At 48.5% G+C, this 13191-nt stretch overlaps 1 protein-coding gene across 4 annotated transcripts in view; it reads right to left on the bottom strand.

Moving 5' to 3' along the window:
- PLXNB3 (plexin B3) overlaps positions 1-8529 on the bottom strand; it is a 63242-nt gene extending 54713 nt beyond the window's left edge. The window contains exons 1-2 of one of the 4 annotated variants that reach the window (XM_063294223.1): positions 8340-8471; positions 2630-2701 (exon numbers count right to left, since the gene is read on the bottom strand). In XM_063294223.1, the coding sequence (XP_063150293.1) occupies positions 2630-2665 (36 nt within the window). In that variant the 5' untranslated portion in view covers positions 2666-2701; positions 8340-8471. Of the gene's footprint in view, positions 1-2629; positions 2702-4852; positions 4873-8339 lie in introns of those variants that run through there. The other 3 variants (XM_063294224.1, XM_063294225.1, XM_063294226.1) reach the window with 3 other exon arrangements.
- Between the last annotated feature and the right edge of the window lie 4662 nt (positions 8530-13191).

A 13191-nucleotide genomic window follows, 5' to 3' on the forward strand; every position in this document is an offset into this window, starting at 1 on the left:
AGCTTTATTTAACTGTATGTACATCTTGCAACTCACCAATTTTCGAACCGTACTTAATTGTGGCTCAGCACGTCACCTGGGAATCACCAGGCTAGACAGACTGAAGTTAATCCCAGGAGGATCCTTTTTTGCCTCAGGAATAATGTCTGCACCATTCCCCCCCCACCCCCCCACAGTAGGGTCTGCATTGTGCGCCCAAAGCTATCACAGACCAGGATTCTGCATGTAGATCCTGACTGACTGGCCAGTGAAACCCCACTGATAAAAGTTCTCTAAGAGTTAGGGTGGACAACCCTTCCTTCTTCCTCTCACAGAGTGGTAAAACCAGACTAACTTGTGCAGAAGAGACACCATGCCAATTTGATGACATTTCAAAGAGACAAAGGAAGTTTTCTTTCCACTCGGTCAGCTAAATACTTGCAAGGGGAACTGGAATTCTCATTACTGATAGTGGGTAGGCGTTGGGAACTGGAGAGCCTTAGGCTGGATTAGGCCGCTCTAAAGAGGAGTAATTGTGTAGCATTCGCATTAGGGCAAGCCACATTTGGGGCAGCTAGAAAACTGATATCCCTGCTACACAATGGTGCTGCCAAAGCTAACCACCAGGTAAAGGCATAAATTGAGGGCTCCCAATTCAATGTCATACTTAAAAAAAAAAAAAAAAAAGAGTCAGCGTCTGTCCTCTCCTCTTTTCTCCAGAGAGGCCCTTTGAAGAAACGAGGATGCTAGACTGTGCTGCATCCCAGCTTGTTTTTTTAACCGGGTTACACAAAAGAAAGAAGGAAGAAGGGCAGGTCCATTGCCCTGTAAGAGAAAGGGAAAGAGAGGGAACACAGGTACTGTGGAGTAAAGAGAGCGAGAGAAAATGAAAGCCTCAAGAGGGGAAAACATGAGGTGGGGGAGAAAAAGGGAGGGTGATATATCCGGGAGTGCATAGAGGTAATCCTTGGGGGGTGGGGGGGCATTTGACAGCAGCACTGCAAGAGCACACCATTCGTCTGCCTCATCTTCCCAAGAGAAGACTCAGCTTTGCCCTGCTACAGCAACCTATAATCTGGTCATTTTGCTGCCTGAAGCGGAGGCCAAATGCCCCCTCTTTAAGCTGGGGCCCAACCCTCCCACAAGGCTTGTGCATGATTTGGGCCCCAGTTCCTGCCTTTCTTTCCACCATTCTCTGCCCTCGCGCTCCACCCCGCCAGGCTTGGTGTCAGCAGAAACCAAAGGCTTCGCCCTGCTGCGTGACAGGGAAAGCTCCGTTGGCCTGGAGCCTCCTCTGGGATGGGATGGATTGAGGTGCTGGAATGAACCCTGGGAGGAAGGTGAGGGCGGGATGGGGCTTCTGTCAGGAAACATCCACTTTAGAGGTGGGCACCCTCCCAGCCCTTCAGACACCAACCATGATTTAGCAACCTAGAGAAGGTGATTAAGAGTCCCTAATCTCCCTCCCTCAGTGAGGTCACAGCTCAGCCACAAACAAGGGCATAGAGAGGGGCCACTGGGGGCAAAAAAAATGTAACAGGGAGGACCTCAGTCTCTACCCCAGTTGCTGCTGCTGCATGTGATAATTGGAGTTAAATATTTGCTCTTTCTTACTTCTTTGTAGACAAAAGGCCCCCAGAGGCAAATTGGTGGGGGTGGGGATGGGGGAGATAAAAAAACAACCTGGAAAATAAATCCAGTCCCAGATGTTTCACAACCTCAGTTGGGGCCAGGAAAGGCAAGGCATGCTTTGTCATGAAGGCAGCATGAAGTGGCAATATGGGAACATGACTGTGTGAAAACAGCACTTTGGACAAAGTCTCCTTGGCTTTTTCTTGCAAATCAGACAGACGGACACTGTCAAGAAGAGAGCACTTGGCAGAGAGCCTCTCCGCACTGACTCTACTCTGATTATTTCTCTGTTCCAAGCTGTTGTCTGAACACACAAATGGGAAAGTGACTTGGCTTTCTCCCCCTCCCTCCACTAGTGGAATTCTCAACCTTGCTTTGAACATACCCTCATCACTAACTTCCCCAATGAATTACCCAGAAAAAAGGACCCATCTGCCTACTAAAGCAGGGGAAGGAAGAGAACCCACTTATTCAGCATCTGGGCTGGAAATCAAGCCTTCTGTCTCTCTTGCTTCCTGCCCTGCTTCATCTCCCCCCACTGCAGATTGGCAGGGCAGGAAGCAAGGGACTACTGGAGTTTATAGTAACTCTTCCCCCAACCCTTCCCTCTTGGCAACAGCTGGAAGGAAGCAAAGAGAGGATAAATGTAGCAACATCCCAAATCCCAGGAGAAGGCTTGAGAGGCACTCACAGAAGACAATGGCACAAGGGTGGAGCTGTTAGAGACAAAGGCAGCTCTACACACACACATACAGACATACACAAACCATCCATCCCTCTGTAAAGAATTCAGGAATCTTGATCCCAATATTCAAATATATTGGCATAGCAGAGCAACCTAAGTCAAAGCATTATCACAGGTGATGGTTACCACCGGAAGAAAAAGTCACCCATCATAAATGGCATTTTCAGAGTCAATTTCAACTTACAACCTGCATACACCCACACGAGTCCCAGAGTCCCCTTCTTAAATCTCCCCCTCCAGACCATTTCACATACTTGCCCTTCCAGTGCTTACCAACTGGCTGTGCTGGAGACATTTCAGCTCCCACATGGTAGGGTCAAGCAGCAGGATCCACAGGCATCCCTACTGGAGGAGGAACGAGACAAGATGGCATGCCAGTGACGTGGAAAGGGAGTTTGCCATGCTGCTTCAAGGCTGCATCAATGGCTGCTGTGATAACCTCCCCAATCAAAGTCTCCACTGTTCCCATCTTGACTGTGCCATCACAGAGCCACACGGGGCAAAAAGGTCCATTATCCCATGGACACAGAGTGCTCACAGCTCTGATACATGGCACTGACATCCCAGAGAAAATGGAATGGGTGGAGAAAAGAAGCGTCTGGGGGCACAGAATGAAGGCCCTGGCTGGAGTTGGGAGAAAGAAAGCAGTTATTGCCGGCTGGGGTATCAGCTGAGTGGAAGGCTGTGAGGAGCAGCAAGAGGACAGGTCAGGACATGGGTTGAGTTGAGCTCCTCAGCACAGAACAGAAGAATTCTTTGTAATTTGTTTGCATGGAGTTGTTGATTAATTGGAGGGGGCAGATAGAGAGATTCCTAGTTTGCTAGGATTGAGAGACCCTTTTTCACTTGGGCAGTGATGGTGATACTTTGTTCTTTGGTTTTGGTCTGTGGAAGAAAAGCTCATTCAACAGCCCAAGATTGGCCAGAGACTTCGTATTTAATAAAAGGATTAGGCCAGGCCAGGCCAGGCCAGGCCAGGCCAAAGCATTGCATGCAGAAGACCACTTGATACCTTCATATTCCCAATTTGGCATTTGACTTCCAAGTCTTTCTGGCTTCTACTGGTGCAAAGAAATAGTAATGCTTGATGTGTCAAGCTGTAGGCTGCCCCAGTGTTTAACATACCCTAGACAGATCTTCAACAGAGCTAGTGCAAAATGAATGTAGGCTGGCTCCTGGGATTAAAGCCTTGCTGATTCCCACTCTGATGCCAATAATATGCTGCCACATAAGGCAACTGCATTAGTCCACCACTGGTTGGTGCATTAAAGGGGCTAGACTTGGCTGACCATACACTACCAACAATCAAAATACTACAGATCTGATTTCCCCCCCAATCCTTGGAAGCAGCCCTTTTCTCTGCCTCTCCCCAGTAATATTGTCTCCCCTCTCACACTAACAACTCCCAGGCAACCCAATTGATTCTTCTATCACTGGCTCCAGGAAGCTGAGAAATCTGGGACATTTGGCCTAAGCAGGGAGCAGGACTGAACATTTCTGCAAGCGGGGGGCAATCTTTATAGCCATTAAGGGTAGGAGAAGGACTAGGAGTCAAACAGGTTACTCATGTGTGGATGAGATACAGAAACCATGGATTTGGGAAGGTCTTGCTTCATCTAGGGTGGCCCCAGATATGTGGCCTTTCCTGCCACCGCAGACACTTCCCACAGATTCTGTGCTATGTCTGCCCTGGTGGCAACCGAGGCCTCCCTCATCTGGAAGAGAGAGCACTTGAAAAGGTGTCAAGGTCAGCAAGAAGCTGTAGTTCCTTGGCGGGCACCCAGCACAGCCACCCCCACAGCGGGAAGCAGGCGTGGGGAGAGCTATGCCAATCCAAGGGCTGCTGAATGCCCCCTTTGTCTGGCTCAGGGTAGGGGGGCAGAGACAGAGCCACCCCTGATATGAGTCCAGAGGATGAGAGACTCTAACTCAAGGAGTTCAGGGCTAGTCTGCATAACTCTTAAAGCCCCCCAGTGTTTGATCCAAAAGGGTAGGAAAGAAGGGCAGCCCCCATTGTCAGCCCATCACACCAGGGCACCCATGAATGCTCCAGGCTCAGCCTCAGGCACCTGAACGCATAGGAAAGAGGGCTGCCTCAAAGGGCAGAGAAACGCACACCCCAGCAGGAGGAAAGCGATGGTTTCTTTAGTGCCTTCTAGGATAAGAGGATCTGGGGCAGGAAAACGCACAGAGGACTGAAAGAGGGTCAGAGCAAGTCAGAGTGTTAAGGGGAAAACGAGACAAGAGTAAATGTGAGGCAGATGCGAAGGAAACACTCTTCGGGGGGGGGGAAGCTGGTAAACTGCCACTGAATGCTCTGTTTCCTTACTCCACGTACTTCAGATTTTAGGGCACATGGCAATTGCCTCCCTGAGCGCAGGGGCACACAGTCCCCTCAAAGAGCCCTCAAGATCTCTGCCCATTTTAGTTCTCTTCCACATTCACACATACCACATACACACACACCCCAGCATCTCAACCCCATCCCTTACTTACAACAGCCGCAGGCACCGGCACACACCTGTTCCTTGAGTGGGAAAGCAGGTTCTCCCTTCACCTGGAAGGTGCTTGGTGCTGCTGCCTTTGTACAGGCTGTTCTGCTGGGCTCCAGGTGACACAGTGGCGAACCCAACCCACCACCGACGTCACTAACGCCCACACGGGCAAAACATGGTGGGCGGCCTCTGATAATTCCTCACATGCAGTAGCAAGTGGGGTGGGAGCCACGACAGGCCTCTCACCACAAGGCAGCTGAACACCAGAACTGCATATCCAGCAAGCACCTGTGACTGAGTTAGGACTGAGACACGTCCTCCCTCGCTGAGAGGAGCATGTCTAATTGGCATCAGCAGACAAAGGGCAACCTCCAAAATCAGGTTCTCTGGTGGGGCTGGAATCCCAACTCTGCCACCCGGATCCATGGCAATCTCACAAACAAGGAAAGAACAAGAAAGAGAGAGGGGGTCACCATGTTTGTTATATAATTTGAGCAGGCATTAGGCCCACTTTGCTAGTAGGCAGTAAACACAGGCACTAATCCCTCACCCACTGCCCTGGGTGGAGGAGGAGGGGAAAAACAGAATAATACTGCTTGGAGTTACGATCATATGCTTCTCAGCAAATCCACACTTCTCTGGCCCCACTATCACCCCCTGCTTAACTATGCAAAAACCTTTGGGGGGAAGGTGGTGTCGCAAGACTGCCTTTTTGCTCCTTGCCCCTTCTCCCCCTCAATTCACACCCTTTTGGAAAGATGAGGCAACCTACAAACACCCATTGTTAATTTAATAGCTCTGTAACCATATAGCTGGGTCTGTTGGGACTTGTTTCTAGTCAACAGTAGGGGGTTGGGGGGGTACACAAACACCCACCTCATCCACACAAAGCAGCTGCTTTGACAAGCCCTCTCACAACTGTTTACCCTCAGAAAACATCACAAACTGTATTACACCTGAGTGCCCAAGAACAGAGGCTCTAGTAACAGCCCAACCGCTCATGACTGCTGTGCCTGAAGCGACTCCCACTCGAATAGCCCCCACTTGATGGAATACTCTTCCCCAGAGGTATATGCAGCCCCCACCTTGCTGAAATTCCCTAAACAGGTGTAAGTCAATACCTTTTTGGTCCCAGCTGAGTGACTGCGGGCGCCCATCTTGGGTTTCATCTTTGCTCTGGATGGTTTTTGTTTTGTTTTTGCTACTGGTTGAATTTAGTTACTTATTACTACACTTCTGGGTTTGTTCGATATTGTCTGCTGCCTTTGGGCTTGGGGGAATAGTTTATAAGCACTGTTAAATAAAATAAATAAAGTTGCTAGGTCCATTAGCACTATTGTACTAAGCCACATAAACCGAAGTTTACTAACCAGAAAAGCTGAGCTCACACAATACGCTAAGCCAAAGCCAAACAAATGACATTCCAGTTCATGGCAATGTGTGAATCCAGCCAGAGTGGGAGGAGGGGAGAAAGAAGGGGGAAGGGAAGCAGGACTTCTCCCTAAACTCAGCAAATGGTGAGTGGGCGTGGTAGGTAGTTTTTCCAGATTGCTCACATACTCTCCTAATTGTCCCCTCCTTGGTTGGAATTTTTTAAAATACCTTATGTTTAGGCCTTTGTGGTTTTGCAAGAAAAAGAAAGACCTGGAAGAGAAGTATCTGGACCACTTAATAAATCTAATACAAAAATAATCTTTCATAGTAACAGTAGGTTTGCATGTAAAATAGCTGGTGCGAAGAGCAGGGTGCAAAAACCAAGTTGTGATCTGGATTCCAGCACCAGTGTCACCAAGCTAAGGTCAGGTAGGGGACAGCATCCTAAATAATTTATGTTTCATTAAAAAAAAAGTTATAAAGCAGGGTTGTGTGTTCAGTGTAGAGATAAATGAGACTCCTTCACACACCCTGTGAAGAAGCCTTACAGTGACTGGAACTCTTCAATGCAAAGGCTATCTCTGTTCTAGCTGGTGATGCTGGTTACCCTTTTACAGGCAAAACTGAACTACAGCCAACCACTGTCATTCTTCAACGGGATACTAATCGCCCTGGCACAGCCATCTGGCATCTTCCCTCTGTGCTGCAAGTGGCAGGACCAGAAATCAGCTTGTCTGTGAATTCTAGCTGGACTTTCTGGGGTTGCAGATTTGATACATCCTGAAGGCCACCAAGGGGGGAGAAGGTCGCCCAAGCCTAAGAATTCATCCCCAGTCACCACACATCTCTCTCTCTCTCACACACACATACACCTCTGTCCTGAAATTATAATGCTAAAATCATCCTGCGTTTCTCCAGTGTCAAAGGTGGAGAGACCTGGATGCCAGTTTTTTCTAATTTTTCCCCTATTTTCCACGTTCTGCTGGGAGAAAGAGGAGCATGGCTGTGGCTGATGTTAGTCCTACTACTGATGAGTTTCAGCATGCCTAGAGACATCCTCCGCTGATTAAACGGACCTTCTTTTCATATCTGAAGTGTGGGTCTCTCTATAGTTACATGGGGAATGCAGTCTGTACTTCCTTGGGGACAACTCAATCTACTTTTAAACCCTTAAGAGGAAGTCTTTTTTCAAATTAATCTCTCCCCCTATATCCAGTTTTTTTTTTAAGTAATCCTTGCTCAGGAATGAGATTGTGCCTTTCCCTCGAATTCTTATCTCCCAAAAGCACAATTAAGGTCAGAGTATCAACATCCCCCATTCAGGTAGAGTACATGATTTTTATAACCCTGTTCTCAGTTTTTGTAACCAGCTCAGACTAACAATTGCAGGCAAACTGGAATGCACATTCCCACCCATTCCCACCCACCTAACACTGATCTTGATAAAGGGGTGGGGTCACACCAAATCTGAGTTTTCTTCTTTCAAAAGACCCAATACTTGCACTCTCTTCTTTCAGCCTCCAAATTTGGCAATTTCACTTCACTGCGCTTTTTAACTACACCCTAGTTGAGAAGCACCCCTCCAAGAGGCTTAATTTCCTAGTTTGGGGGGTGGTCGATGCGGGCGAAGAAAACTCTGATGAGGACAGATAATGAAGATGAAGGGAACGAACGTCTGAAGCGAGACTCGACTTTCGCACAGCAGAGAGGGGTGCTGAATGAAGAAAGGGAGGGAAAGCTGTAAAAAAAGGTGTGGAGCGGCGGAATGCTTGGAGAGCGATCAAGAGAAAAGGGAGTGTTGCTGGAAGAAGTCGCCGAAGAGGGAGCAAGGAAAAAGAGGGTCCAACGGATGGGTCGCCCCTGGGGAGCTGGGCAAATGCACCGGGGCACGCAGGCGGATGCTTTGTCCGGTTCTTTTTGCATCGCAGAGACAAGCCCAGCTGGGACTCGAGCAGCGGCTCCAAGCGAGGAGCAGAGCAGAGAAACCGCGGTTGCAGGAAGGCATGAGGATCGCTGGAGGTGAGGAAGACATGTGGTCTGTCCCTCAGGTTGTCCGACGGCGCATCCTACAGACGCCCCCCTCCCTCGGTCCCCGCCCGTTCCGCGCTACCTACCTGGCGAGCGAAGTTCAGAAGAACTTGCAACCGGCCGCCGCTCAGAGCCAGGCGCCTCTCCCAAGCAGCGGCCCCGATCGCGCTCCTCGCCACTCCCCCACAATGCACCGCTGCCAACTCCGAAATCGCTCCTCGGCCGTCCACGGCCCATTCCAAGCTAAGCCAAGGCAAGCCGAGCCGCCGCCTCCCCAGGCCCTGAGGCCGGCGAGAACTGGAGGGTCAGGAGCGCCCCCTGCTGACTGAAGCGAGCTAAAGCCGACACGGGGGTTCTGGCGAGCCGCCGGTCTTCCGTCAGGCCGCGCAGTCAGTTTGGGCAGTTTTAAGGCGATTCCAGTTGATGCCGATATTCTGTAATGACCAGCCCTTGTTTGTATCCGTCCTTTCTCAAACTATGAATGGGGACAAACAGCGTAGATGCAAAGACTCGTACCAGAAGCGCCAATCTTTTCCGTTGTAGATTCTTCCTAGAGCTTTGCTCGCTCAGGATTTGGTGCTGATTACTCATAAGATAGCATGACTGATGGGGGCTGCCAAATTCTGCACGACCATTAGGTGGCAGCCAAGAGATTTAGAATGTTCTGCACTCCTTTGCTGCCATCTAGTGGTCATCGGATTTTGCGTCCCAAATCTGATCACCCTATTTATGTTAACAATAGCTTTCCCCCATGGATTTGGTTCTGACATATGGTCCCGTCATCTTACCAATAAGATAGATGTTTGCATTGGTTTGTTTTCCTGCACATTGCAGAGGAAACAAACCAATGTTTGGACTGGATGACCCTTGTGGTACCTTCCAACTCCAAAATTATTTGATTCTATCTACCTGCATCCTAGTCTTGCTCCAGAATGCCAGCATCCCAAATTGTTAGGAGCTATTTTCAACCACTTTATCTATATTCACCCCTAGTTTTAATCTAGAGAGGAATCGGGTAGCCAAGCATGGACCTGCCATATGTGCTTTCAAAGTTCTAAGGTTCTAGAAGAGAATTTTTTTAAAAAGCATGTGCAAACTCCCTACAGACGCCTGTTAATCTCCAGACTTCTATAGTTTTGTTTACATTTTTCTAAAAATGAAAGTTTTGCATACACAGACAGCCCAGTTGTCTGTGCATGTGTTCATATCTACTGCCAGTGGGAAGAAGGAAAGGAGTGGGTTGGACAAGAGACTGACGTAGATAAGCAGAAGAAATGGAAGGCAGATAAATATCCCTTTGTGACCTGTCCACAAATATGGATGAGACCACAGTATGCTTTTCAACCAAGCACATGGAACAGCAATGAAATGTACCAAAGGTATGGGTTCATTTGCACAGCAACAGGAATGCACTTTCCTCCCATCCTTGAGATGCAAGAAAAGCATGTCAGTGGGGAAAAAAAAACGCTTCCCCCACAGCTTCCCTTTTGCTGTGCCTTAGCAACGAGGCCAGGATTGTTGCTGCCCTCACAGAAAGAAACATGGATTACTTTCAGGCAGCAACTGGTTCTCTTCTTCCAAGTCTGGGCTAGGAAAAAAGGCAGCTTGGTGGGTAGAGAGCCCCACCAAACCCCAAAGCAGAGGCTTTACTGCGTCTACCTATTACAGCCAATTCTTTGATTAGGAAGCTTTGAAAAGTGTATGGGGTTATATTTCTGGGCTGAATTCAGTGGGATTTCTGCCCCACTGAAATCGCCTGTAGGATGGCAGCTGTGTGTGTGGGGGGGGGGGAATAACACATGAAATTAAAATTGATTGCTTGTGTGATTGTGTAAAATGGGGGAAGTACCACAAATGAACTGCCATAGCAGGGCCAAACAGAAAAATGCTGCTTGTAGACGCTTCCAGATCTTAGCCTGCACCAGCCCCATTATGTTGAAGCTGTAAAGACCATGGAATGGGTGCTACAGTATTTAACTAGGACAGTATTTAACTTGGACCGCTGAAGAGATGCAGTGCAGACAGTTACCTAGGGGCCTGCTTATGGAAGGAACAACAACCAAAGTATGGTCCAGTATTTGGAATATTTCAAAGAGTCAGAAGTGACCTATTTTTCACTGAAGGCAGTACAACAACAGAGTGAAAATATAATACCCTTGTTTTGAGTTTCCCCTGAAGTCCTGTTTCTTGGGCCATTGATGGGCCATTCAACAGATGAAAAACAATGGAGGAAAATAAAACATGGCCACTGAACACAAGAAGGGTCTCAATAAGGCCCTGCAATTTACTACCCAGTGAATGGAATTTCCATCCAGGAAATCAAAGATCAAGCAAATGGACGCAACAGGCTGTTCCTGCTGAAGAAATGGCAATGGCCTATATGCATCTGCAAAAACTGGCAAGAGACAGGTTTACAAGGCATGAATCCATGCAAGTCTTGTGTTGCCTTTGTTTTGTATACCCATGGGATATTGACCTCCCAGTAGACCTGTGGTGGATCTTCCATGAGCACAAACAACAGCAAAACTGGCCATGTAGAAACAGCATTCAGTGACTGAATGGAAGGGGGCAGTCCTGCGTGGGCCAACTGCAGCTAGCAGACCACCAACTTTCAAAGACTTCTCCTCCATGCAACTTAGAATGTCCGCATGGGAGGTCTTCTGCTGTGATAGCTGGGAAAACACTACTTTCATACCAGAATACCAATATCTATGAGATAGTGGCTCCATCATGAGGATGTGTCCTTGGCAAAGGGCAAGTAGGGAGTCTTTGTACTCCAGTAAGCAGGCTGTATGGATTACCCCTATGCTGAAGTTACAAAAGCAAGAAAGAATGAGAAAACATAGGTAGATTGCAAAAAAGCCCATGCAGGTAAGCAAACAATTGTTTCTGGTGCAGAAAATAATTCTTGCAATGAGTTCCCAAAGTTGCACTAGACTTTTACCTAGTCCAAACTGAGTTCTAAAGAAATAGGATCCTTCCCTTTTCACCAATGGTAAGGCTCAGAAAAATCCTGCTTTTCTGATGCCTGATCCCTACAAAATCAGCATCCCTAATTTTGCCTATTGGAGAATATTCCTCTATTAGCTTTGATTTTTGTATAAGCTTTTAGAATTATCAGCCTTCAGAGTTCCATTTGACTGTAGTTTCTTTTACCTTTTCCAGCTAGAATTTCTGGCACCACCACCACCGATTTATTTTGCATGGCTGCTTCACATCTGAGTGTACATTGCTTGCGATTGTTGCTCGTTTCATCCTGAGTCTCCTTCCAGCAGAAGATATCCCACCTCCTGCGCCAAGAAATGTCTCCTGCTTCTTTTCCCCCTGATCTGGGCAGCCATGGTAGCAGCACAGTGACCTGGTTCCACAACACTCACTCTTAAAATAAGTGGTAAATAGAACTGTCCAAACCAGGCCTTCAAGGTTTCACTCCAAAGGGCCCTTTCTTAGTGTAAGACACTCTATGATGGACAGAGGGCAGCAGCTGTAGCCAAATACTGTTAGTAGGGACCAGGCCCGCAACTAGGGTCTGTGTCACCTGGGGCAAACATGGACTCCTTGCCCATTTTAGTGCACCCCCAGTGCTCATTTTGGCGCCCCCTCCAGCGTGGCACCAGGGGCACATACCCCGCTTGCACCCCCCTAGTTGCGGCCCTGGTAGGGACAGGCAATCCTTCCAATGATGTTTTTCTGCCTCTCCCACCTGGCCTCATTGGTGTAAGGAGAGGAAGGGTGTCCCAGCCTGGTTAAGACAAGCATGTTCACAATTACAGCAAAGTCAACTGATCTGGAAATATGCTGGTTGATGTGGGAGGTGGTGGCCTCACATCTGCTCTTTCCTCAAGCTCTGCTGTTGCTCCAATCCTGATTAGGAGGGGTGGGGTAATGGAAATGCTTGCTGATCACTACCCTACACCATCTGCCTTACCTAGTCACCTGCTCCCAATACAATACAGCACCTTTCCTCTCCTGGATCCTTTAAGTTGGGTTGGACTACAACTCCCATTGTTCTCAGCTTCCCTGATTTTGTTTTTCTCACAGCAGGGCTGGGAAAAGATTCAGCAAGCAGGCAGAAAAACAGGCAACCCAGGGCATCTGTGGTGTCTGCATGCATTGTACTGCTGCTGAGATGCAAATTCCAGGAGCATTTCAGTGCACAGTGGGATAATCAGCAGGGTGGGCACTGGAGGTTAAAACAGTACTCTGGAAGGGGCCACAACAGTGCTCCTACATTCATGGGTCCTGCAGGTGGAAGCCATGGCCAAGGGTCCCATGCACCCCTTTCAGGAGAAAAAAGGCTCTGGCAACAGTAACTCATGACTTTATTACCTCTAGAGTGGATTATTGCAATGTGCTGTATCTGCAGCTGTCCTGGAAGACTACCTAGCAACTGCAGCTGGCGTAGAATGCCTCCTGCATGCAGATGGGCAAGAGCAATTCAGCAGTGTCTCACTAGTACTCAGTGCCAGCTCAAGGGAGCATGGCACCCCAAGGCCACATTGGCTGATGTTGCCACCTCCCACCCATGCAAAGATTTGCATTTTTAGAATGATTTGGAAGGAAGGAAGGAAGGAAGCTTTGGTGCCCTAGGGCAGTGCCTACTTGTCCTTAGCCTAAAGATGGCCCTGCCTGTACTGCAGGGGCTTCATTGGCTTCTAAGCACAATTCAAGGTGCTGGTATTGACCTATAAAGCCCTGCAGGGTTTGGGCCCAGGGCATCATCACAAGCATTTCCTTCCAATAGATTCTATACAGTCCACTGTGTCTGGGAAGGGATGTGATGGGTACCTGGGAAGTGAAGGGGGGAGATGGCCCACTGGAATAAGCTCCCCCGACCCCCAAGATCCAGATGGCCTCCCTACTCACCTTCTTTAGGATAGCTGTCAAGACCTGGTTCTTCTGCTAAGCTTTTAGAGACTGAGTATCTTGTGCTTCAAG

Source organism: Candoia aspera, chromosome 2 (assembly GCF_035149785.1).
Source record: "Candoia aspera isolate rCanAsp1 chromosome 2, rCanAsp1.hap2, whole genome shotgun sequence".
Taxonomy (NCBI): domain Eukaryota; kingdom Metazoa; phylum Chordata; class Lepidosauria; order Squamata; family Boidae; genus Candoia; species Candoia aspera.